The 27313-nt window shown below is 41.6% G+C and overlaps 1 protein-coding gene and 1 non-coding gene across 11 annotated transcripts in view; both read right to left on the bottom strand.

Moving 5' to 3' along the window:
* Positions 1-27313, bottom strand: part of SIDT1 (SID1 transmembrane family member 1) — a 111829-nt gene that overhangs the window by 16197 nt on the left and 68319 nt on the right. For 8 of the 10 annotated variants that reach the window (XR_003029370.2, XM_059875473.1, XM_015471024.3 and 5 more), the window contains 10 exons: positions 21041-21084; positions 13698-13769; positions 12234-12379; positions 11402-11475; positions 10297-10363; positions 8401-8474; positions 6845-6968; positions 6531-6648; positions 2895-3031; positions 2154-2262 (listed from right to left, as the gene is read on the bottom strand). Coding sequence is in view for 9 of the 10 variants with exons in the window: in XM_059875473.1 (XP_059731456.1) it covers positions 2154-2262; positions 2895-3031; positions 6531-6648; positions 6845-6968; positions 8401-8474; positions 10297-10363; positions 11402-11475; positions 12234-12379; positions 13698-13769; positions 21041-21084 (965 nt within the window). In the remaining variant the exon portion in view is untranslated. The other 2 variants (XM_059875586.1, XM_059875621.1) reach the window with 2 other exon arrangements.
* On the bottom strand, positions 22892-22998 carry LOC112448360 (U6 spliceosomal RNA). The gene has a single exon (XR_003036736.1). It is a non-coding gene; the product is annotated as a U6 spliceosomal RNA (small nuclear RNA).

Below are 27313 nucleotides of genomic sequence, written 5' to 3'. Positions count from 1 at the left end.
CTTGCTCTCCATGATGCCCTCCTTCCACATCTTGGTAACCACTTCCTCCATGTCTTTTTGGGCTTGTGGATAGTAAGCTTCTCTGCTCCTAACCCCAGGTTACTTTCATTCTTCTCTACCCCACTCCTATCCTATGGAGAATCCCTTTGTGAATAAATCATTTGTCTTTGGGCATGGCATCTTTTTCCTGTTGGGACCCTAACAAACTATTTTATGGTTATAACAGACTACATTAAATTCCTCCTTTTTAGAAAGGTATGGGGCAAAGGTGATATAAATATATTAAAAGCCCCTCTATCTATTAATGGTCATGACCATTACATGTATCAATATTCAGTTTTATTTTTCCGACTTGGAAAACCCAGAAAAATAGTGCTTAAATTATTTTCCTTTTGAGAGTTTAGTTTGTACAGTTTCATCCACTTCTGAGTATGGAGGATGGGACATGAACAGACAGCTGGACCAGATGTCCTACACAACTAGCTCATGACGCTTCCACTGGAGGAGTTGGAGGCACCCTGGCTATGTTAACACCAAGTGTTAATCTACTGAGCATGCCAAAAGGGAAAATTAAATTGCTAAAATGATAGATTGTTTTATTTTGTTGTCTAATCTTAAAGCTGGGCTTCTCTGGTGGCTCAGATGGTAAAGAATTCTTTACCCAGATGGTAAAGAATCTGCCTGCAATGCGGGAGACTGGGTTCGATCCCTGGGTTGGGAAGATCCCCTGGAGGAGGGCATGGCAATTCACTCCAGTATTCTTGCCTGGAGAATCCCCATGGACAGAGAAGCCTGGCAGGCTACAGTCCATGGGGTCGCAAAGAGTCAGACACGACTGAGCGACTAAGTACACAACAGTTTTAAAGCCAATTGTTATATAGAATTGCTCTTAGATGTGGGCAACAGGGGTGCCATATTTGAAAGGCCCTCATTCCTCAGTGAGTGAGGAGTCTGCAGAGCAAGGGGATTGCTCCTCCCAGGCCACATTCTGAATTCCTGGACCCAAGAATTCCCTGCCCTAATGGCCTTGAGTTTGCTCTCAGAACCTGCATAAACTTTTCCCCTGGTTTATTTTCCTGAGGGCAGTATGCACTTCTACAGGCAAGGAATGGCCAATTGGATGTTGGACAAGTGTGTCCATATGCATACCTGTGAGACCCCTTAAGATGCCGGACAGAGCCAGCAGTGGGAAGAAAAGAGTGGCAGGGGCTGGAGACCAGCTCTCCTGTACAGCTGTGTTCTGTTCTGTGTTCTAGGGTATTCTCCCATGCACCTGAGAATTTTAAATTTGAGCTTGTACCTTTTAGGTTGTAATAAAGGTGCATTTATCAGTTGTTGGTCTGCTTTCTTTCTTCCCCGTATATAACAGTGTTTTTAGTTTTCTTTATAACACAAACATTTTCATATGTATGGTGTATAGGCTTTTATTTACAGTCTTGCCTTGGCTCTGGAAATATTAGGGATGAGGCTCTATGTTTATATATGTTGGTTTTTCTTGAAATATACAAATGAATCTTTGGGTCTGACTTCCCAGACCTGAAAATGATGGGTGAAATTTAGATGCTCTAATATGACTTGTTTCCATGTATGCTGAATGACCAAGAGTAGCTCAGAAGCTGATTTCCACAGGGCACTAGGTGTTCTAACATGATCTATTCACAATGTTAGAGAACGTTAGGCAGGTATCCTGCCTCTGAGATTGGCAAGTTGATCTCTGAGAGTTCCAATCCCAGAATTTGAAAAGCATATATAAGTTTTTGATAGCCACTTAGCATGGTTAGAGAAATATTCTTTTTAAATACTACAGACTGAGAAATACTCTTTTCGGTGGAATTAGTGGTGTGACAATCATACTGTTCTGCAAACGCACTTTCAAAGCCTGGTGAATTGTAAAGCTTTTGAGACTTGGGAGTTAGAAGGATGCCTCAGCTCTGAGCTAGCTTAGTTTCTCAGTTGAAAACAGAACTAGTGATAATAAGTTGCTGAAATTTTATACAGGAGAGGAGGCTCTTAGAGAAAATATATGCTAATAAACACAATTCAGAGCACGTGTTCATGGTGACCAGTAACACTCCCATTTAGGATAAGCAGGACAATTATTTCTTGGGGGGGCATTAAATGGCATGTTTAGTATAGGGGAACAGGTGACTCACCTATCTTGAAACGACCCATGTAGTAGATCTGGGTGCTGAGGGCCAGAGAAGCCAGAATATGGATTGCAGAGAAGATGACCCAGAACCACATGTCATTCTTCCCAAACACCTGGAAGTAAAGATGGAAGTTACCATCATCTATTCTTTTCCCCAAAGAACTCACTAAAGTTGTTCCTTCTCTTGTGCATGCATACGTTGTCAAAAACCGAGCCATGTGTCTCTTTTGGATTTCCCCGTCCTCTGAGCTCTCAGGGATCTTACTACAGTCAGAGAAGGAGGAAGAATGGCTACTTGGCTGCGTGAAAAAGAAAGAAATGGAAAAGGGCAGCAGTGGGTAAGGCAGCTGAACAGCAGTCGAAGAGGCAGGCGGCCTACAGTTGGAGGCTGATGCTCTCCAAAGAACAGAAGGCAACTGACACTTGTCCACACGTGTTGGGGAAGTGGCTTCTGTTCCTTCAGGCCAGTCTCTGTCCCATTAGGGCCTATGTGTGTCTATTCCAGTTTTACCTGAGTCTGGTCCCAGCTGTATATTAACACTGTCCAGGGTCAGTTATACAGGGATCTGTTACATTATCAAAAATTCTAGCTAAATAACTAAAATGCCATGAATGGGCTAATGATGAGAGTGTGTCATGGGACAAGGATTATGGTTAATTAAACCTGTACACCTGAGGTCCAAAAAAAAAACCCAAACGTTAAAAAGCCTCCCAAGAGGGCTGCTGGCCGTGGGGAGGGACACACCACTCCGAGGACGGTGAGTGTGATGACCAGGGCAAAGGAGGCGTAGGCGGCGTAGGCGCTGGCGTTGATGTCCGGGTGGCGGGTCTGGTAGAGCTTCAGCATGCAGAGGCCAGCGATCATGTACATGAAGGAGGTGTCTGCGGAGGAGCCGAGATAGTCAGGATCCAGTAGGCGGCAGACTGATCTTCAGAGAACCCTGCCCTCCCGGCCTTGGAGTATTTGCTGCCCTCAGCCCGTGTGCTGACCTCCAGTGTACTAGCCTCCCCAGACACATTCGAGGCAAGCCCTACACACTCCACTTCTCACCCCCTCCAAGAGGGGGGCTCCTAGCTCACAGAAGAAAAGTATCAGATGATATGATGAATAACTGACTCGCAGGGGTGAATGTGTATATATGCCCCTGTGCAACAATAAAAGAACCTTTAACAGTGACAGGATAGTGTGACAATAAAGAAAGTCCCAGATGGATGCAGGAGGTCCTTCTCAGTGTCCTGAAACATAACCACATTGATTACTGCCCATGTACACAGCTTTCTAGCCTACGGACAGGAGACACCTAGAAATTACACATGGCTTAGCTGTATGAGGGTTGTGGTTGTTTAGTTGCTAAGTCACGTCCAGCTTTTTTGTGACCCCATAGACTGTAGCCTACCAGGCTCCTCTGTCTATGGATTTCCCAGGCAAGAATATTGGAGTGGTTGCCATTTCCTTCTCTAGCGGATCTTCCCCACCCAGGGATCAAACCCACGTCTCCTGCATTGCAGGCGGAATCTTTACCATCTGAGCCACCAGGGAAGCCCCAGGAGGGTTAGGGAACTGCAAATTAAAACAACAATGTAATGTCTCATGTTACTAAAAAATGTGGCAAACTGTAAGTATCTAACAATAACACAAATTAGTGATAAGGGGAAAGTGGGAACTCTCACTCAGCTAGTGGGAGTGCAAACTGATACTCTGAGGAGAAACTTGGTGCTTTTTTTGGTAAAATGGAAGATACATAAAGCAGGTGATCCCCAAATTCTAATTTTAGGTGTTCCAGGGAACCTTTCTCACATGTTCACAAAGACATATATATGAAGATATTCATTGCAAAATTGTCTGTACCTGACCTGCCTCTTGAGAAATCTGTATGCAGGTCAGGAAGCAACAGTTAGAACTGGACATGGACCAACAGACTGGTTCCAAATAGGAAAAGGAGTACGTCAAGGCTGTCTATTGTCACCCTGCTTCTTTAACTTATATGCAGAGTACATCATGAGAAACGCTGGGCTGGATGAAGCACAAGTTGGAATCAAGATTGCCAGGAGAAATATCAATAACTTCAGATATGCAGATGACACCACCCTTATGATAGAAAGTGAAGAAGAACTAAAGAGCCTCTTGATGAAATTTAAAGAGGAGAGTGAAAAAGTTGGCTTAAAGCTCAACATTCAGAAAACAAAGATCATGGCATCTGGTCCCATCACTTCATGGCAAAAAGATGGAGAAACAGTGGAAACAGTGGCTGACTTTATTTTCTTGGGCTCCAAAATCACTGCAGATGGTGACTGCAGCCATGAAATTAAAAGACGCTTGCTCTTTGGAAAAAAAGTTATGACCAACCTAGATAGCATATTCAAAAGCAGAGACATTACTTTGCCAACAAAGGTCTGTCTAGTCAAGGCTATGGTTTTTCCAGTAGTCATGTATGGATGTGAGAGTTGGACTATAAAGAAGGCTGAGCACCAAAGAATTGATGCTTTTGAACTGTGGCGTTGGAGAAGACTCTTGAGAATCTCTTGGACTGCAAGAAGATCCAACCAGTCCATACTAAAGGAAATCAATCCTGAGTGTTCATTGGAAGGACTGATGTTGAAGCTAAAATTCCTATACTTTGGCCACCTGGTGCGAAGAGCTGACTCATTTGAAAAGACCCTGATGCTGGGAAAGATTGAAGGTGGGAGGAGAAGGCCCGACAGAGGATGAGATGGTTCGATGGCATTACCAACTCAATGGGCATGAGTTTGAGTAAACTCTGGGAGTTGGTGATGGACAGGGAGGCCTGGCGTGCTGCAGTCCATGGGGTCCCAAAGAGTCAGACACAACTGGGCGACTGAACTGAACTGAAGTGAACTGAGCAAAATATTGGCAACCTTGAAGTGCTGTACAACAGAGAAATTGATAAATGTAGTATATTTTTATTACATAGTGACAGTTTTCAAAAATGAATGAACTGGATATCCTTGATTCATTACCAATAATTCTTGAAAACTTTGTTGAATGAAAAAAGGATGTAGAACACAGTGTGATAAATTAGTATTAATTTGTTATTCAAATTAAAATGAAGAACTATTCAAATGAAGAAAAATTATAAAAACGAACTAGAAGGATAATATAAAATTGATCATAGTTGTTGCTTCTGAGGAAGGAGAGAGTGGACAAGTTTGGAAAGCAGTTTGAAATAGGACCTCAACTTTACACATGTTGTATTTCTTTAACAAAGTAGATTAAGGCAAATATTTTAAAGTGTTGGCATTTTTTTCCTTCTGAGTGGTGAATGGTATTGTTCTCTATAGATTTCCTCTATTAAAAATGTCTTCTATTTTTAAAAAGTTAAAATATAACAGAGTATCTGTGGTGTTAACAGCTGGAGGCTAGAGCACAAACACAAAATAACTGTTTGCAAAATTCACATCCTCAAGTGTGGAGGATATTGTTAACTGCCTTCTTCCAGCATCAGCTATTCCTGCTCCATCCTAATAGCATGAAGATGCCAACTCAAATATCTCAGCTCCATTTCTGCTCAGAAATGCACACCTCACAGCCTGTTTGTTTAGGAAAGCTCACAGCACTTCTGGTTTCAGGGAAGCGTCTCCCTTGTCTAAAGGTAACTTCCCCTCCTTTGGCACGGGGATTGGTGTAGCAACCCTGGCCCAAACTAACCCACACACAGAAAGAATCTGAAGTGGACTCAGGGCTGTGTGAGCTATTGAGGAGTGAGGGGCTGTCATCTGGGGAGTCTGGGGAAAAGAACTCTCCTTGATTTCAAATGATGGCTTCCTGGAAGCCAGCTTGCTGCCTCCTCCAGACATCATGGTATGCAGATAGGAAGTAAAGACCCAATGTAGCTATTTTTGCCACCAGGAGGAAATACAGCCTGAGGAGAAGACTAACATGCAGTCTGGGTGCAGCCAAGGTGGGTGGTCACAGAGAAGGGGAAGCAGGGCCACCTCTGGACTTGTGCTGATAAATATACTTGTTATTTAATCCGATTTGAATTGGATTTTTTAAATTACTTTCAACCCAAAGCAAGCAAACTGCTAAATTAAGCCAAGCTACATTGAGGGAGGTTTCTAGATGCCCTGTTGGCAAATCTACCTGCCCTGCTGCCTGACACCTACCCCACTGCCTACCTGCAGACCTACCCATGAGATTGATACTCAGTGTTCAGCGCTTTCTAGTCGATAAAATGTGGTCAGGGAGGAAGAAATGATACAACGTGGGAAAATCACGCCCTGTGGCGAGGTACCCTCTGATCACTTCAGCACATGTAAATGTCATTTAATTCTTGCAAGCTCGACTTTGGCATTTTTGAGAGAGTCCCAGGATAAGACTCCTGTACCTCAGATCTGTGTAGCTGATGTAAATTGTGATTACCGAACTGGAAGTTGGAGTAATTGGGGCAGACGTGGTAACAAGCACTGAGCACCCCTTCCATCATCAGTGCAATGCCCATGGCATAGAAGAGACCGAAGTGTTTGGGAATCCCGTATTCCTGAAAAAGCAGGAAGCGTGGTCAGTGGGAAGATCCTCATTAGTGACTTTGCCGCAGAACCCGGCACCCGCGCTCTGGCCCTGTGTGGTCCCTTACACGTGATCCATCATCACACCAGATGTCCCTCCTACTTGCAGATCCTGTTTGGAACCATAACCCTTCCTAGCTCCCACCTCCCTACCTGCCCTGTACTCACCATGGCAAAGATGTCCTTGGCTTCCAGAGCTCTTCGATGGAGAATGTCCCGGTGCAAGACTATCAGCAGGAAGAGGCAGCCCAGGAGCACGTGGCCCAGGTTACTGAGAATGTTGTTGAAGGCACTAAGGAGATAGAGATAGCGAGGGAGTCAAGGCATCCGAGAGCTTCAGAGGCTGAACGAAGGCATGGAGGGGCGAGGGAAATCAGCACTGTTTTCCACCAATAACCTTTCCATGAGACTTCAGGACTGAAAATCATCAGAGAGCATCTTTGTCCTACCTCCGTATTAGGATGCTTTGCTTAGCCTGTGATAATGTGTCTACTTCCTCCCAGGGATGCCTGTTCAGCCTCCCTAACACCCAGTGATCCTCTCCTGTCCCGGTGGGCACTGGCAGAGTATGAATCCTAGGAAAGAGAGCTATTCTGCAGATGGGCAGCTGGGCCATTCAGCTAGTTGCGAGAGTGAATTCAAATACATGGACCCATGTTATACATCCATATTCAGCTCCGTAACTGTGAATTTCAGGATAAATGTCAACTGGTCACAGTCAGCAGATTTCTTTCAGAAAACTGAGTCTAGTTCATTCTGGATGAAAAAGCCAGGCTCCCAACTGCCAGGAAAATCCCTCTTTCCACTTCACCATGTGCTGGAGGATGGAGCACAACCTTAGGAGCAGCAGGTCCAGCTATGAGGCCCAAATCACTCACAGTTGAGGGAGCTTCTGCAAGTCCTTGCCTTTCTAACTAAGCCTTAATATCTTTATCTAAAAATGGGAGTAATGAGACTTCTCTTGTGATCCAGTGGTTAAGGCTCCACACTGCCAGTGCAGGGGGCATGGGTTTGATCCCGGGCCAGGGAGCTAAGATCCCAATGCTGTGCAGTGCAGCCAAGAAAATAATTTTTTTAAATGATAATAATAATTAAAAGTAATCTCCTTAAAAATAGCAATAAAACTACTAAATTTAAAAAAACAGTGGTAATAATAAGCGTATCTATCTTATGAGGTTGTTTAGTGGATTGAACGTATTTGCAGCTCATGCCCATAGACAAGGGTCATCACAGCTAGGGACCTGATATTTTCAAACACATCCCACCTTCTCCTTAGCAGATTATTCTTAGGGCTGTTTCCTGAGCTCCTCCCTGACCCACCCCCCTCATACAGGAGTGGGAGAGGAATACCTAGTCTCAAATCCTTGATTTCATTGCCCTTTACCCTTGATTAGGGCTTCCCTGGTGGCTCATATGGTAACAAATCTGCCTGCAGTGCAGAAGACACGGGTTCAATCCTGCGTGGGGAAGATCCCCTGGATAAAAAAATGGCAAGCTCACTCTAGTATTCTTGTCTGGGAAATTCCACGGACAGAGGAGCCTGGCGGGCTATAGTCCATGGGGTCCCAAAGAGTCAGACACGACTAAGCAACTATACTTACTTTTTGATTGAGGTAGTTTTCCACAATTGTTTCTAGTATTTTTTTTTAAATACACATTTCATACTACATTACACAAAAAGGCATCTCTCATTGCCTCATGGGCAACCACAGGACTGGGCTTACCTCAAGACTCCCAAGGGGTGAGCACAGAGGAAGTTGTAGAAGCAGATATCCTGGTTGCCAGTGACATTGACAACCTGTAAAAGCAAGAGCGAGAAGAGGAGACGCTGTCTGTCTCCATCCCCTGAGCCTGAAATCACAGAAAGCAGGCGACAGTGCTTGCAGTGATCAAGAGAAGAGGAGACGCTGTCTGTCTCCATCCCCTGAGCCTGAAATCACAGAAAGCAGGCGGCAGTGCTTGCAGTGATCAAGAGAAGAGGAGACACTGTCTGTCTCCATCCCCTGAGCCTGAAATCACAGAAAGCAGGCGACAGCGCTTGCAGTGATCAACTGTCAGAGATTGACAGTGTAACCAGTGCCCCTTCTCAGCAGGGCATGAGTCATTACCTCCAGCCTTTACACAGGTACAGACACATTTCATTTAAATGCTACCGTCTTGCTTTGAACTCAAATATTCTGTGTCCCTCATTAGGTGACCAGGCAGAATTCAACTGAAAACATTTCCTTTGTTCTTATTGTAAAAGGATTCTGAAAGGATGTTAACTCTGGGGCCTGCCTAGCAGGACTGTCACAGTACATCCTATTTTCTAGATGAATCTTGGGAGGGTAAAGAGCTGTCCCATCCTTTGTATTGAATTGATAACCACAGGGCAGGTGGACATAAGGAGATATGTGGTCAGTTTTCCATATTTATCACTATCATTAAGAACCCTCCTATACCACAGCTGTATCTTCCAACAGAGCCCCAAAGTATTCAGAGATTATTTAGAGTATAAATTATGGTGCTCAAACCTTATAAAGTCCTTGTCCTCATCATGTATTAAGTATGGAGTTGGTGAAATATTATTAAACTGTTGACTCTCTAATGTGGGTGTATATTGGAATCACAAAGAGTTTCATCAGTATTGATGCCTGATTCCACTCTGATCTAACTGCTGTGGGGTACAGCTTGGACACTGGTATCTTAAAAAATCTCACAGATGATTTGAACACACAACAAAGTTTGAGAGCCATTGTATTAGAAACACCTTTAGCCTGGTGCTATTCTAAATGGGCTTTTTCATGTATAATAGATCCTAGACAAGATCATTTATGTGTGGGGATTCTCAAGCTGTTTTAATTATTGTTTTTTTTTTTTTTTTAATTCTGATTGCCTTTACAAAATCTGTTTATTTATTTTTCATTGCAAAGGACCTTTGTTGCTACACAGGGGCTTTCTCTAGTTACAGCTAGTGGGGGCTACTCTCTATTTGCGGTGTGGGCTGCTCATTGGGGTGGCTTCCCTTGCTGTGGAGCATGGGCTTCAGAGCACAGGCTCAGAGGTTGTGGCACACAGGCTTAGTTATTCTGTGGCATGTGGGATCTTCCCAGACCAGGGATCAAACTCATGTCTCCTTCATTGGCAGGTGGATTCCTATCCACTGTGCCACTAGGAAAGTCCTTTGTTTGTTTATTATTTATTTTATATTTCCTTTTCTTTTAATATTTTATTAGTGAAGCTGTTCTTACTTTTACAAAAAATATTTACCCTCAATGACGGGACACCGGCTAAATTAGACATCAGGTTTCTTTGTTTTGGTCTGGAACTTTACCCATCATCCCACAATGATCAAAAGTTCAGACTGGTTAAACAATAGACATAGCTGACAGACACCAAGACTAAATGAGTGCAAGGTAATAATTTCAGACTGGTAGACAAAGTAATACAAGAGGTCTGTGATAAAACATTGGGGAACTAGATTTAAAGCTCAAAGACGACCCAATGGGGAAATCCTGTGGGAATCCGAATGAGAAATTAATTCTTGGACAGAGCTCTTTATACCTTTCTCTGTAAATTACAGCAAAGGTCTTTCTCTGCTCTGTGAAAGCTGGGATTTGGGGGTCTGAGGCCGCACTTACTGTTTGGTAGGTGATAACCAGCTGGATCACAGGCAGTGCATAAAACACAGCAATGGTAATGATGTTCCTATGCAGACAAAAGGAACCAGAAATGGTTATTTCCAAATTAACAATGGAATTTTTGCTTTTTAATTTTTTTAAAGTATCTTTCCACCCCATAACTGCCTGCTTAACTCACCAAAGTGATTAGACACTGATTACATGGTTCCTGTTTCTCCAAACTTCCTCTTATACAATCATTTGCATAACAGTGTAAATACTACTTCTGGTTTAAGGAAATTATCAATAAAGGCCTATCTCTTTAGGATATCATTAGATTAAAAATGATCAGAGAGCAGGTAATGGGTGATGGATCACACGAAGGGGATGTGGCTCTCTTAGCTACCTCTTAGTTCCAAAACACTGGTCCCACTATGCCGTGGAGTTCCACGTGACCCCCACTGGGTGGCTCTTGTTTCCCTCTAGCATCCGTGTCCAAGTAAAAGGTCATCCTTCCAGAGAAAAGAATGAGAGGAGCTGCCACAACTGTCTGTCAGGGGTTTCTGAGGGAAAAGAGGGACCCGGCCAGGCACCTCAGACTTTCTGCCTGGAAGGTGGTCCTGGAAGGACCACCACCTCTGTGTGGTCCATTTATCGCAGGTCTATTTATCATTGGCTGATGATATCATCTTCCCTCAGGGTGATTTCTAGCTACCGGGAGGTGCTCTAGGCATCTCATCCCAGAAATCACTGGCTCTCCCAAGGGTAAGTCCTGGTGAGAGAAGAGGGAATGGTTCCTATTTAACATGCCTCCTGGAAGATAGTTTTAGTATCTTCCTGGAAGAGGATTTAGTGTCTCCCTAAAAACACGGGATTCCACTACTGTTCTTATTTATACTTTGTATTTATTTCATTTAGGACTGGTTGCCTTTGATTGTGTTTTGTTTGTTTGTTTTTCCTATGCATTGTGACTTAAATCCTTTAAACACCTCTATGTGTGTCTCATTAAACACTGAAACCTGTGATTTGGTTCACTTATATGAATCACGTAAGTTCACTGTGGCTTTTACAAAGAAAATTTTAATTTTACTAAAGAGAGCCATAGTCCTTCTCATCATCTACTCACCAAAAATAAATCTTATACTTTTTGCTGACAATTCTTCGGTCCTTCCTGGACAGATCTGACAGGTAAAGGAACATCTGGGATGCCAAGTAAAAAGAGAATGCAAAACTGTACTTGGATGTCTTGCATAAAATACAAAGAAGAGCTTTACATATTTCAGTTTAATCCCTCATTAGGGATTAAAATGATTAAACAAGACTTTTCTCATAATTTTGCTTTTCCTAGGATGCCTTTAAAAATCCTAGTATTTCCCTTGGCTTTAGGGAAAGTGGCTGATGTGAGAAACCCAATGGGAATCTTGAATACTTCTTAAATTTCAAGAATTGGTTTCCCAGTTTTCAGAGATGCCCACTGTGTGATTCTTGAATTACAGAGTTGAAACCATACCATTCACCTTCATGTCGCTTACTGGGTACAACATAGTCTGATACATATGAATCAGAAAGAAATGAGCTTTTACTCCTGAAGCATTTTATGTCTGGAACCAGGGCGTTTTTCCAAGTACACCCTTCAGTGAAATCTTTTCTTGCACCTGGTTGGAACCCTTCCTCATCTTTGTCCATAATCAGCCACCTCAGACCCATGAACATTTTAGTGCTCTGTTCTCTTTACTACTGTCACTTTTTCCCTCCAGAAAGGAGTGTTAATTAACTGAGTATTGCTTTTAGTAGCTAGTTAAGCTTTATCTAAAAAGCCCCCTGTGAAATTTGACTCCCCCTGAAGAAAAAAAAAATATATATATATATATATAAAGGCAATTGAGGCATTGTTGAAGTTGTATTTGACTCCTGAACTTTCTGTCCTCTGGAGGGTGTGGCCAGGCAGAGAGAGGTACCTTGGTGCGGATGATGTTCTTATCGCTCTCAATGTCTGGCATGGTGTCAAAGTCACTTTCCTCCACGGAGCTGTCAGTGTCTGACTGGCATGGCTGTCTACCATCAGAGGAGGATATTTGCCTGCCAGGACTGGAGCTTGACTCATCTGAAACAGAGGAGACTCTTCTGCCTTCCCAAGCTGAGAAGAACCCATGGAACCCATCTCGCTCTCTCTCTGCAAAACACAGTGCTGACTCATTCTTGGACACGTTGTGTGGGTAAAAACCAACTCCTTACCCACAACACATGCTCTCTCAATTCTTCCTCAATGGACTTCTGACTCTCCTATTTTTACATTTAAATCACCTATTTCTAGGGCTGAATACAAAATATAAAGGCATCTTCTGTGTTAACTCTTTGGATGCAAAGATAATGTGCTTATATTTCATGTTTCATACTTTGAAATATGAACATAAATATATAAACATACACATGCATGTACTTATGTATAGCATCTACCACATGTATATGTAAGCACCTACATATCCGGCAGCTATACATTTCTCATGGATAAGGTATCTGTACACTGAAATCCCCCACATGCCGTATCTGTGATTATATAATGAAAACCACATTTCAGGAAGAATCCTTGTGTTCCTGTGAATGTTTCTGAGAGCAGATGGGAATTTGTGCAGCTTAATGAGCACATGAGCCAAGCCTACCTTCCACTTTTATTTCTTCTGTTCAGATGGTTAAAGAAAAAAAACAAAACCCTGTTCTTGCAGAGCCAGAAATAAGTCTCCGGCGCTGAGCCCACATGCTTCTCAAAGTTACAGAAGAACAGGGCAGGAATACAAGATTCCCAGCCCCGCTATACTGACAGCTTAAAGCACACCATTCATAGACCTGTAAGCATCATGGAAGTGTGTGGAAGCCTCAGTGCCCTCCAATGCTAGCAGGACAGAGATCAGAATTCTGTCCCCTTCAGGCCACTTAAGCAGCCTGGGGGTTGCCGTGTGAGTGACTGGTGGCAGTGAGCAGGTTCAGTTATGAAGTTAGCCCAAATGGAGGATTGCTAGGCTTCGGTCATGTTCACCTGCTGCACAGCCTCATCTTCTGAGCGCCCTTACTCCTCTGAAACCTGAGAATGAAACAATGGGTCAACTGATGTTGGGCTCCCTGACATCAGACTCTTGACGCATTTTCCACACCCTAAACTCAGTCTGGGTATGAAAAAAAACCCACAGGAGTTGACAGCAATGGTCCCAGAAAATTCTGCTTGAATGTGGCTAGCAGACTCAAGAAACAGATCAATAGAACCAGAAAAAAAGCTGGAAGGAAACTTCCAGATCACCCAGTCAATTAATCTTATATGATGACCACCTTGCCCACTTTCACAGTTATTAGTGGCTGGAGGGTCACTTGTATCCTATTCTTGGGAGAATCAGGAGACACTTCCATGAATGGACTCATTGTAAAAATACCTATTGCCCCGTAATTGCTCCCTTCAGGGGTACTGGCAGCAATGGGATTTGACACCGACATATTTCCAGAGCCTGTTAAAAAGAAAAACAAAGAGGCAAACACTTGTGTCTAGTTGCTAGAATGAAAGGACATGACTTTAAATAGTTTGATTTTCTTTTCACTCTAATATAAGGAGTCTGCAGGGCAATTTTATGGTCTGCAGGCCAAATCTAGCTCGCCACCCGTTCCTGCATGACCCTTAAACTAGAAATGGTTTAAAATTTTTTAAATGGTTGGAGGAAAATCAGAAGAGCAATACTATTTTATGACAGGTGAAATTTTAGATTTTAAGTGTACATAAAGCTCTATCAGAACACAACCACTCATTTGAGTCTGGCTATGGCTACTTTTGGCTATCAAGGCAAGGAGAAGCAGTTGTGACAGAGACTCCATGGCCTGCAGAGCCTGAAATATTTACTATTTGGCACTTTCCAGAAAAAAAAAAATGTTGCTGATTCCTGCCTAACAGTACTGCAGAATCATAAGGAGTGTGGGTCCTGGAATCACTGTGAGAAAGGTCACCCCTGAACATAAACACCAGAAATAAACTTCTGTGATTAAGGCACTGTAATTCAGAGGTTTATTTGTCACAGCCATTAGCAGTACCCTAACTGTAGGCAGGATTAGCCCTGACAGGAAAGAAATTACTGCACTCCTTGGAACAAACAATAGTGACTACAGGAGCTATGTACAGGAATATGGGTTATTTGGGGCATAACACAGAGATGGAATGGACTTCCCTGGTGGCTCAGACAGTAAAGGATCCACCTGCAATGCAGGAAACCTGGGTTCGATCCCTGGGTCAGGAAGATTCCCTTGGAGAAGGGAATGGCAACCCATTCCAGTATGCTTGCCTGGGAAATCCCATGGACAGAGGGCCCTGGCAGGCTGCCGTCCATGGGGTCACAAAGAGTTGGACACGACTGAGCGATGAACACTTTCACTTTTTTTCAGAGATATAATAGGCGTGTCTGTTGCCGAATGGCTGTTGGCAGTGAGAGAAAAATATTTCTAAGATGGTACTCCTCAAACTATTCCAGTGAGGTTTGGAAAGCCCCAGAGAAAGCTGCCTCCTAAGCTTCTCACTGGTTATTGGGAAAGATGCTCTCCCGTTGAGTTTGTCCACTTCTGAGAATTAGGAGGAGCTGAACAAAGAGAACACAGACAAGGACGCAGGCATCTAGGCAGTTTCTCTGACTCTGACTTAGTGCCACAATATTTCTGGGAGCCACCGTCATCTGTGAAGACACCTGAGAATATTTCTCTGCTGTCTTCCTAAGCTTTGTCAGGGTCTGGGATGTTGTCAGGCTGCTGGGAATTCCATCATGTGTCTTCTTCCTGAGAGGTGAGATTGCTTGGATCACACTAGGGGTGAAGAAGTCTGTGAGTTAACTAGTCAGTGTCTTGTACTCTTGCAGAAAATCTATTTTCAGTGAAGACATGTAAGATAGTCTATATCCTCATTGCAAATATATTTCCATTTCTTCTTTGAAAATATCATCGGTATTCTTTACATTAATGCTACAGTATGCAACACACGTAAAAGAACCAAAAGCCTCAGACAATTCATTTGTTTGTCACAATTAGCTCTTTTCATCCAGCTTTCAAACTTCATTCCCACTGGTGGACAGTAAAAACATTCATAGTTTGGGGAGCCAATCTGTAGGCTTCATCATGTTTTCACTCTTTGTGGGCCTATTCCTTTCCTCCATGGAGAAAAATAATTAAATCTTAAGTTCAAAACATTTAGCCAGTGATGAGGAACAAATCAATAGCCTTGGAGACTCAATTTCCTCCCTCCTTTTGGTAGCCTAGCCAAGAGCCAGCTCAGTTGGACAGCAAGGCCTCTGGCTAATGCAACATTCCTGGCAGGCAAAGCTATTCCCAGGGCTCTCACAATGGACTTTGGCATTGTTCCTAGGCTTGGAGACTCCTTGATATAGTTCTTACTATTTAGAGAGAGTAGATGTTCCTTGGCTTTTCTTGGGCTTACCCATAAATATGTAACATGGTATCAACACCATCTGTGCTTTTCATCCAACTTCAAGGCAAAGAAACAGGTTACTTTCAGACTCTTAAGAGTGAGAGATTAAATCTTTTGAGCACAGTCAGAGTATTATGGGAAGATGCCATGTACAGTTTGACCGACTCTCCTTGGCCAAGGACAGCTTTGGCTGTAGTTTGGGCAGAGCGCTTTGCTGCCGCCACTACTGAGGGTAACAAGTAGTATTACCACTATTACCACCACTGCTGGTGCTGCTCCTCAGGCTTCTATACTGTTGCTGCGCTTGCTGCTGCTATGACTTCTGTCACTACTGCTGCCTGACGTAGAGCGTCTGACACAAAGTAGTAAGCTTTTGATAAACGTTAGGCAGCAGTGGTGACACTGGTGTGTGTCAGACACTCCTTTAAGTTCTTTCCAAGAATTCATTCTTTTAATTTTTCAATAACCTTGTGACATGGGTGCTATTACTATCACCATTTTAAAGATGACAAAAAGCAGGCACAGACAGATCAAGTCATTTGTCCAGAATCACTCACATAGTGGATAGATAATGGTTCATTGCACTGATCTCAGTTAAAATTTATCTTCTTAATTGAAAAAAAAAGGAAGGGATTTTCCTTTAACATTTGAATACCTGGCAGTGAGTGTGTTGCTTTTACAGTGCTCATTTTTCAAAAGAGACAAGGAGTTGAGGCGTATTTGCATTTCCACTCATATATTCAAAAAAGGTATCTAAGCACAATATTTGATTTTTAGTTGGGATGCTGCTGCTTGCCTGTAATTCCGTATAGTCTTCTTTCTATCAAGGTCATTCTGTGTGGGGCGGGGCGGGGGGCAGGCGACTCTCACAGAAACCACCATTCTGGTCTCTTCCTTAAGTGATGTAACCTTCACATTTCCCTTAGTAGCTTTCACATTTTTCCTCTTTTCAAGCCTAAATTCCCTTCTTTTAATCATTAACTTAGGTCCTTGTTTACAGTGTAATTTAAAAAAATATTACATGTGCAAATAGTGAAAATGATACTAAAATCATAAACCGCAGGATTTCAGGTCTTTTCTGTTCCCAGGAAGCCCTCTGGTATGGAAAATAGATGCGTGCGTAGGATAATGCTTGAGTTCCACTGTGGCGGGGGGTTAAAGTGGTCTGTGGGAGGCAAAAGGTTTTTGTGTGTGTGATCAAAAGAGGCAAAAAAAAAAAAAAAAAAAAAACGAAAACTAAAATCAAAGCAAGAGTGCAAACAAAATCACTGTTTTGTTAGGCAACAACTTCACTAAAAAGAAAAAGCCAGCTGTGTAGGTTTGTTCAGACTTGGATCGTTTCTGCACTCTACTCTGCCTCACAGCTGAGCAGGACCTGGTTTCAGTATAGTCCCCAGTCCCTTGCACTCCAAAGCAACCACAACACCAACAGTTCTATCATGGACAAGAGCATCAAGATTTTCATTTGCAGTACAATTGTTTCAAATCTGTGCATTTTTATATGCACAATTAAATAGGAGATTGGCCAACACGGGATTACAATATTCTGTTAACTTTTCTAATGTCTAGAAAGGCAAAAACCAAAGCACTGCCTCCCAAACTTCAAATGTGATCGATGCTCCCAGAAGGCAAGCCATATTTCTGTTTAACTGTATGGTATATAGAAAGCAGAATTAAACACAATATACCAGCTTATAGGACAGACTGAGATGTTCTGGCTGGGAATAAGCAAACATATAAAGTTGTGAATGAGCTCATCTTAATGAGGAAACTTGTTCTGGTATGTTTTTCTTTACACGTGAGCCCTTTGCCATCTGTCTGCTTTGCTAACTTAGAATAGGATAAGCTTGCCTGCCTGCCTTTTATATTAATTGCTCCATGTGAGGGGAAAAACTTCATTTCATTTTGAGCAGGCTTGACTCTTTCAGGGATTTCACATTTATAACTGTCCTGCCCGCTTCTGTCTCTAGCCTTAGAAGGTTGGAAGCTAAGAAGGAGTCAGAAATGATTGTCAATGAGCTGCTGTGAGGTTTCATTTTTATGCCAGTTGGATCCCTATTCCAGCTGGTGTCGTGTTGTATTAACATGTCAAAAGTTGAGGAGAAAATAAGGAAGGACACCCATCTTTTCAAGGGTGTAAAAGTAAAATTCCTCTAGAAGAAACAAACAGGCAAGCAAAATCAAGGAAATTTGGAAAAATCTATCAGCAAGTCAATACTAGAGCCTGAGACCCGTTACCACAGATTCTGAGGATGGCTTGTGCTCCCCGACTCCTCTGCACTCAGCACACTGCTTGTCTTCTCCCTTCCAGACCCTGCTCTCTGCTGGGAGGCTGATTCAGTAATAGCTCCGTCCAGGGAAGGATCTGATTGGTCATTTGGTTCCTCAGTCTACAGACTTGTCAGGTTTGTCCAGCTCTCCTACTTGAGAAAGTACCCTCCTCTTAGGCTGCACACAGCATCATGATGACAGCTCATGTGTCCCAGAGGCCTGCAAGTGATGCTTCATCTGTCTCTCTTTCGAGGTGGTAACTGAATTTCTGTGCAGGCTCTTTAACAGTGATGTGAAGTGTAGGGTTTCTCCACTGACAGAGTCCCTGAGTGAGAGAATGATAGTGGCTCGGGCGTGTCTGACTCTCTGTGACCCATGTACTGCAGCCTGCCAGGCTCCTTTGTCCCTGAAGGAAATGTTTCTAGAGCACGGAGGCTTGCCTGGTGCCCCTCAGATGACCAGAGAGACCCCTGTCTTAAGTGACAATGGAGAATACGAGGTCCATCCAGTCACACCAGAGTAATCACGCCCCTTCTCGCCCGAAGCTGCTCTTTATAAACACTATTTCCACTTCATCTGGGCCCCAGGGTCTTATCTCCTTCTTATTCCCATGAAGTATGAAAGAAATTCTGCTTTTTTAGTTCAGTTGGAGCCAGTGTCAACATTTTTCAAATAAGCTTACAAACTGCAGGATAAATCAATGAAAAACAAATGCAGGGGAGCTAACAGATTTTCCAAATGCAGCCGTCCTATTGTTACGTAATTAAGAGATGCCAACCGTTTGGCGAATTGTAGGGACCTGGCTCCATTTCCTCCACCTCAGGCACACCTAAGGTGAAAGCATCAGGCCCAGTTCCTCCGATGTCTAACTCCACATTGATTGAGGCAGCCAACAGGCCAAGTCTAGTGGGATCCCCTCTTTCAGACTCTGCTCCTAGCATTTTTTTCTAGGCTCTAGCCCCCAGGGCACTTCCTGTATCTCTGAGCTCAGTTAAACTTCATGTAGCCCCTGTGGGCACACTGATCCTGGCCCTTCTGTATCCTTGCTCTCTGTATCCTTGCTCTTCTCCAGAATTTCCTCCCCTGAATCTCTCACATTAGTCTACAGGTAAAATCCCTCACTTGCTTCTGTCTCTTGCTCCAGACTGGTTTCTCAGTGATCTGCTTCCTACGATTAAGAGTCACTAACTGGTTCTTTCCTAGGATGGAGATTGTCTTCTCTGCTCTTTTTTGCAGCACCTGAGTCTTGTCTCACCAGTGGTCATGTGCCGTCTTTCCCCATAGCCTCTCTGCATGACAAAGGTTCCTTTCGTGCATGAGTGCTCAGTCGCTTCAGTTGTGTCTGACTCTTTGTGACCCTATGAACTGTAGCCCACCAGACTCCACTGTCCATGGGATTCTCCAAACAAAAATACTGGAGTGGATTGCCATGCCTTCTCCAGGGGATCTTCCTGATCCAGGGATGGAAGCCATGTCTCTTGCATCAGCAGGCAGGTTCTTTACCTCTAGTGCCACCTGGGAAGCCCACAAGGTTCCTTTCTTCCTCCTAATTTCAAAGCCCTTTGGCATGAACATCTCTATTTTCTAACTAAGCTAGGATTTTGTTCCTGTATTCTCACCTGTGCCTGGCAGCCCACATTTTTAAGTCAGTGATTCTCAGTTGGGGGTAGGAGTAGGGGGAACATTTTGCCCCCAAGAGGACACTTGACAATGTCTGGGGATATTTTCTGTTGTCACAAGGTGGGAGTGTATTCCTGAATTCTAATAGATGGAGGTGAAGAATGTGGTTAAACATCCTACAATGTACAGGGCAGCTCCCAACAACAAAGAATCATCTGAATGTAGTGTCAACAATGTTGAGTTTGAGAAACCCTGATCCTAGAGAAGGATAACCTAACCCTAATTCTATAAGCAGGCTTGACTGATCTTAGGTAAATAGATTCCTTTGCAGTGACTGGTTTAGAAATGAGTGTATGATCCACTCTAGGCCAATGAAACATGAAAGACGCTTTTAGGTGCTTCTGAAAAAGTCCTTCCCTCTGGATGTTGTCAGTGAGGACCCACCTCACCACCAGCACTGGGGGAAAAGCAGAACCAGGGGAATGGCAGGCAAAAGGACCTGAGCCACTGGATTCAGTGAATCCTGAAGCCTACCTTTTTGCTCAACTTTCAGGGAGAGGAGACACTCTTTATTGTTTAAGTATGTTTGAGATAAACTTTGTTGTTACCTGTAGCCACCGGAATCCAACTGATGCATCTTTATTTATTTATTTTTTGGATCACTCTTTCATTTCTGCTTGCCATCTGAAGGGTACCTCTAGCTCTGAGCTAATTTTCAGAGCCTTCTTGATCTTGTCAACACTAAGTAACTCATGCTGATTTAGGCTTTTTAGAAAATAGGACACATAAAAGGTACCCAACTTCCAGTTATAAAATATAAGTCCTGGGGATGTACTGTAAACATGGTGACTAGAGTTAATAATAATGTATTGCATATTTGAAAGTTGCTAAAGAATTGATCTTAAAAATTCTCACCACAAGAAAAAACTGTGTGGTGATGGATCATCTTGGGCTTCCCTGGTAGCTCAGACGGTAAAGCGTCTGCCTTCAATGCAGGAGACCTGGGTTCGATCCCTGGGTTGGGAAGATCCCCTGGAGAAGGAAATGGCAACCCACTCCAGTACTCTTGCCTGGAAAATTCCATGGATGGAGGAGCCTGGTAGGCTACAGTCCATAGGATCGCAAAGGGTAGGACACCACTGAGCAACTTCACTGGTGGTGATGGATGTTAATTAGATTTCTATTGGTGATCATTTTGAGTCTATACAAGTATAGAATCATGTTGTACACCCAAAACTTATACAGTGTTACATGATTGGTTCTTACTAGCTCTGCTTTCTGTAGAAAGACTATAGATTAGACCACTCAGGGGGGATGGGAATCAACAGAGGATTTGGAAATAACAGAAGTCAGAGAGACAGAAGTACCAGATGGGATGTTATCTTTTACTTGACATCAGTTTGAATTGAAACCAGGGGTTTTTCTTACCATCACTGGAACCAAAGCTTCCATCAGTGGATTTTCTCCGAAACCTGCAGACAAGACATACACATGTTCCTAAGACAGCAAAAACCTCAGCATTTTACGTTTGTTCCCATAGACTTTGTTGCAGATTTCTCTGCTGGGATCTCAAATGGGCCTTTGGATGTACAGAAAACTCTGACACACTGCTGGTAGAATTGTAAAATGGACCAGTCACTTTGAGAAATCATTTGGCAGTTCCTCAAAAAGGTAAACCTAGAGATGCAATATGACCCAGCAATTCCACACCTAGGCACATACATGCCATTTATTTCCACGTTCATTTATCTTCAGATCATTCACATGCCATAAAATTCATCCTTTAATGTGCAGAATTCAACCAATTTTAGTATGTTCACAAAGTTGGGCAACCATCACTATTCTCTACGTTCAGAACATTTTCATCATCACCCAAAGAAATCTCAAACAATAGCAGTCACTTCCCATTTTCTATTCCTCCCTGCCCCGGGGAACCACTAATGTACTTTCTGCTGCTATAAAATTGCCTATTCTGGATATTTCATGTATAAATGGAATTATATTGTATGTGGTCTCTTTGGCTTCTCTCACTTAGCATAATGCTGTGTGGTAGCATGAATGAATACATGAGTCTTTTTTAAATGCTTAATTTTATTGGAGTACAGTTGATCACCAACTCGATGGACCTGAGTTTGAATGAACTCCGGGAGATAGTGATGGACAGGGAGGCCTGGCGTGCTGCGATTCATGGGGTCACAAGGAGTCGGACACGACTGAGCAACTCAACTGAACTGAACTGAACTGATAGTTGATTTATAATGTTGTACTAGTTTCAGATGTACAGCAAAGTGATTCAGTTATACATATACATACATTCATTTTTTTTTAGGTTCTTTTCTCATACAGATTATCACAAAACATTGAGTAGAGCTTCCTGTGTTATACAGCAGGTCCTTGTTGATTATCTATCTTATGTATAGTAGTATGGGTGTGTCCATCCCAAGCTCCTGATTTATCCCTCCACCCCATCTTTCCCCTTTTGTAACCAGAAATTTCTTTTTGATATCTGTAAGTCTGTTTCTGTTTTGTAAATGAGTTTCATTTATACCTTTTTTAAAAATGAATTCCACATAAGAGTGATATATAATATTTTTCTTTCTCTGTCTGACTTAGTATGATAATCTCTAGGTCCCTCCATGTTACTGCAAATGGCATTATTTTGTTCATTTTTGTGGCTGAGTAATATTCCATTATATATGTGTGTGTGTGTATGCATACACACACACACACGCACACACACATATACCATATCTTCTTTTTTCATCCCTCTGTTGATGGACACTTAGGTTGCTTCCGTGTCTTGGCTATTGTAAACAGTGCTACAATGAACATCAGGGTGCACATATCCTTTTAGATTATGATTTTCTCTGGATATATGCTGAGGAGTGAGATTGCTGGATCACATGGTAGTTCTATTTTTTCTTCTTTATTTTTTAAGCTATGAAAGTATGATAACACATTTATAAGAGACACCAAATATACAGAACAAAGTTACATATAGTTCCACTATATATTAGAATTATTTCTTAAAGTAGGTCAATTAAGATTTTTAGTTGGAGTTTCAACATCAAACTCTCAAAAATTAATAGAATGTATAGACAGAAATGTAAAAGGAAAAATCCCAGAGGGATGGTATGGGGAGGGAGGTGGGAGGGGGCTCAGGATGGGGAACGCATGTACACGCGTGGCAGATTCAAGCCAATGTACAGCAAAACCAATACAATATTGTAAAGTAATTAGCCTCCAATTAAAATAAATAAATTTATACTAAAAAAAGAGAAAAATATGGAACACTTCACGAATTTGCATGCCATCCTTGCGCAGGGGCCATGCTAATCTTCTCTGTATCGTTCCAATTTTAGTATATGTGTTGCCCAAGTGAGCACTGGTAGTTCTATTTTTAGTTTTTTTAAGGAACTTGCATACTGTTCTCCATGATGACTGTATCAATTTACATTCCCACCAACAGTGTAGGAGGGTTCCCCTTTCTCCAAACTGTCTTCAGCATTTCTTGTTTGTAAACTTAAAAAAAAAATATTCATTTGACTGCTTGGAGTCTTAGTTGCAGCACTCGGGGTCTTTTGCTGCAGTGCACAGACTCTCTAGCTGTGGTGAACGGGCTCAGTAATTGTGACGTGGGGGCACAGTTGCTCTTCAGCTCAATCAGGGATCAGACACACATCCAGGGTGTTTGATGCGTGTTTGATCCCTAGTTGCATTGTAGGGTGGATTCTTAACCACTGAAGCAGCAGGGAAATCCCTATTGTTTGTAAACTTTGATGATGGCCATTCTGACTGGTGTGTGTTGATATCTGTACGTAATTTTGATTTGCATTTCTCTGATAGTGATGTTGAGCATCTTTTCATGTGCTTTCTGGCCATCTCCATGCCTTCTTTGGAGAAATGTCTATTTAGATCTTCTGCCCATTTTTTTGATTGGTTTTTTTTTTTTTTTTGGACATAGAGCTGTTTGTATATTTTGAGGATTAATCCCTTTTTGGTCACTTCATTTGCAAATACTTTCTCCCATTCTTTGGGTTGTCTTTTTGTCTTGTTTAGGAATTCCTTTGCTGTGCAGAAGCTTTTAATTAGGCCCTGTTTATTTTTGTTTTTATTTTTATTCCTGTAAGAGGTGGATCAAAAATAGACTGCTATTTATGTTAAAGGATGGTCTGCTTATGTTTTTCCTGAGTTTTATAGTGTCCAGCTTTACATTTAGGTGTTTGATCCGTTGTAGTTTGTGTGTGTGTGTGTGTGTGTGTGTGTGCACAGTATTAGAGAATGTTCTAATTTCATTCTTTTACACGTAGCTGTCCAGTTTTCCCAGCACCACTCATTGAAAATACTTAAATCTTTTTATGGCTGGATAATCATAGCTATTGTGTGGATATACCAAGTTTATTTGTTTATACTTGATGTACACTTCGATTGTTTCCACATTTTAGCTATCATGAATAGCACTGCTATGAATATTTGTGTGCAATTTTTTGTGTGTGGATATATGTGTTAAATTCTCTTGGGTCTATATCTAGGAATGGAAGTGCTTGGTATGAGGTAACTTTTTTAAGCTGTTTTCCACTGCAGCTTGATAGCAGGAACTATTTTACATTCCCACTAGCAATGTAGAAGTTTCTAATTTCTCTGACATCATTATCAACTCTTGTTATTTTTCCAGTAAAATTTTTTATTGTAGCCATCCTAGTGGATATAATGTGATATCTCATTGTATTCTGACTTGCATTTCCCTGATGGCTAATGATGTTAAACATCTTTTCATATGCTTATTGGCCATTTATATATTTTCTTTGGAGAAACATCTACTTAATTTAAAAAGGCCCTTTTAAAATTAGGATATTTTTATTTTTATCATTGGGTTGGAAGGATTCTTAATATAGTCGTGGTTACTAGACTATTATGGATATATGATTTGCAAACATTTTTTTTACAATTTTTTGTGTTGTATTTTCACCTTCTTGATAATGTTCTTTAAAATAAAAAGTTTTAATTTTGATGAAATCCAACTTACCTATTTTTTCTTTTGTTACTTTTGCTTTGGGTATCATATCTAAGACATTATTACCTAATCCAAGGTCACAAAGATTCACTCCTGTATTTTCTTCTAAGAATTTTATAAATTTGACTCTTTTATTTAGATCTTTGTTCTATTTAGAGTTTACTTTTTTATATGTTCTCAGGTAGTGCTGAAGCTGAAACTCCAATACTTTGGCCACCTGATGCGAAAAACTGACTCATTTGAAAAGACCCTGATGCTGGGTAAGATTGAAGGCAGGAGGAGAAGGGGACGAGAGGATGAGATGGTTGGATTGGCATCACTGACTCGATGGACATGAGTTTAAGCAAGCTCTGGGAGTTGGCGATGGACAGGGAGGCCTGGTGTGCTGTAGTCCAAGGGGTCGTAAACTGAGCGACTGAACTGAACCGAACTGAGGTAGAGGTACAAGTTCATTCTTTTTCATGTGGAAGCCTAAGTGTCTCAGTATTATTTGTTGAAAAGAATATTCTTGTTTCATTGAATTGTCTTGGTATATCCTTGTCAAAAATCAATTGACCGTAAGTGTAAGGGTTTATTTCTGAACTTTCAATTTAGTTTCATTGATCTATATGTCTTATGTCAGTGCCAGAGGTTTTTTATTTTTAATATTTATTTATTTGACTGCACTGGTTCTTAGTTGCGACACCTGGGATGTTTTAGTTGTGGTGTGCGGACTCTTAGTTGAGGCATGTGGGATCTAGTTCCCTGACAAGAATCAAACCCAGGCCCCCTGCATTGGGAGTTCAGAGTCTTTGTTCTTTTTGTCATGATTGTTTTTCCTATTTGGGATCCCTTGCATTTCCATATGAATTTTAGGATCAGTTTATCAATTTTTGGAAGAAAGTCAGCTGGAACTTTCATAGGAATTGTGCTGAATTTGTAGATCAGTTAGAGGAATATTGCCACATCTTTTAGTTTATATCACTGCTATAACAAATTATCACAATATTGTGGTTTACAACAATACACATTTATTATTTTCAGTTCTGGATGTCAATTCTAAAATGAATCTTATGTGGCTAACATTAAGATATCAGCAGGGCTGTATTCCTTCTGAAAACCCCAAGGAAGAATCCATTTCTTTGCCTTTTCCAATGTCTAGAGGTAGCCTGCATTCCTTGAGGCATGGCTCCTTCCCTATCTTCATATATGTTACTCTAACCTGGCCTTTCCTCATCACATCTTCTACGTTGACTCTCTTGCCTTTCTCTTATAAGGACCCTTGTGATTACATTAGAATGTATAATTACATTATACATTACACAGATAATCTAGGATAATCATAATTTTATCATATCTGTAAAATCTCTTTTGACATGTAAAGAACATAGTAACAGGTTCTAAATATTAGAACAGGGACATCTTTTGGGGGCCACTATTCTGTCTACTATACCGTTTTAACAATATTAAGTCTTCTAATTCATGAGTACAGGATGTCTTTTTACATATTTAGATTTTCTTTAATTTCTTTCAAGGATGTTTGTAGGTTTCAATGTACAAGTCTTATATTTAATTTGTTAAATTCTTTTCTAACTGTTTTATTTTCTTTGATGCTATTGTAAATAGATCATTTTCCTGATTTCATGTTTGAATTGTATATTTGCTAGTGTATAGAAATACAATTGATTTCTGTATATTGATCTTGTATCCTATAATTTTGGTAAACTCAGGGTTTCTTTTTAGAGATAATGAAAGTTAGATAGTGGTGATGGTTGTGTAACTATGAATATACTAAAACCACTGAATTTTTAAAAAGGAGTAGATTTTATAGTCTATGAATTATATCTTAATAAACTCACTAATGTGTTTGTTCTCTAGCTGAAGTTTTTTTTTTAATTATTAATTGCTTGCCTCCTTATCTGTCTTCCCTTTGTACAATGTAAGTTCTATTAGAGCAGGGATCTAGACTGTCTTCTTCATCACTGAATCCCTAACCTTTGGGACAGGGCCTGGCACCCAGGAAAGGATAAGTAAATATTTGTTGAGTCATATCATTAAGGAGAGCAGTTACAATTGGGTCTGATGAGTCTAGGTGACAAATGAGGCTCTAGTGAAGTCCCTCTAAAAAAGAGCAAGTTTAGTGATATTAACTAGCAAGCAATTATACAAACTGATAAAAGATGATTGGGTTTGTATTAATTGGCTTTACCCACATTTGCCCTAGGTTTTGGAGCTGATAAAATTCTTTATTAGAGAAGTACAGTGATTTACAAAGCTAGTGTGAGGCAGGCAGTATATAATAAATAAAAGAAAAAGAGTAAATGAGAACTATTCTAGATTGGTTGAAAAATGGCTATACTTCATCTTGTATTCAGCCCATTCAATCAAAAATGGAGTCTGTATCTTCACCTCTTGCATCTGGACTGGGCTTATCACTTGATTTGACCAAGGACACCAAGGGGGAAGTGATATTGAGCCCCTTTAAAGCCTACACCTTAAGGAAGCCCTGCATTTTGTGCAATTTCTCTTGAAGATACAATAAACCAGGGCTTGACTGCTGGAGGATGAAGGGCAAAGTACACCTGAGGCCAGTCTGGAAGAGCCTGTGCTTCTCTAACCTGCCCAGTAATTTCACATTATGACCATCCCAGCTGAGATCTCTGAAATCTAGTGCATGTGTGCATGCTAAGTCACTCAGTCATGTCCGA

Source organism: Bos taurus, chromosome 1 (assembly GCF_002263795.3).
Source record: "Bos taurus isolate L1 Dominette 01449 registration number 42190680 breed Hereford chromosome 1, ARS-UCD2.0, whole genome shotgun sequence".
NCBI classification, from domain to species: Eukaryota; Metazoa; Chordata; class Mammalia; order Artiodactyla; family Bovidae; genus Bos; species Bos taurus.
This window is presented reverse-complemented; position numbering and strand designations above follow the sequence as displayed.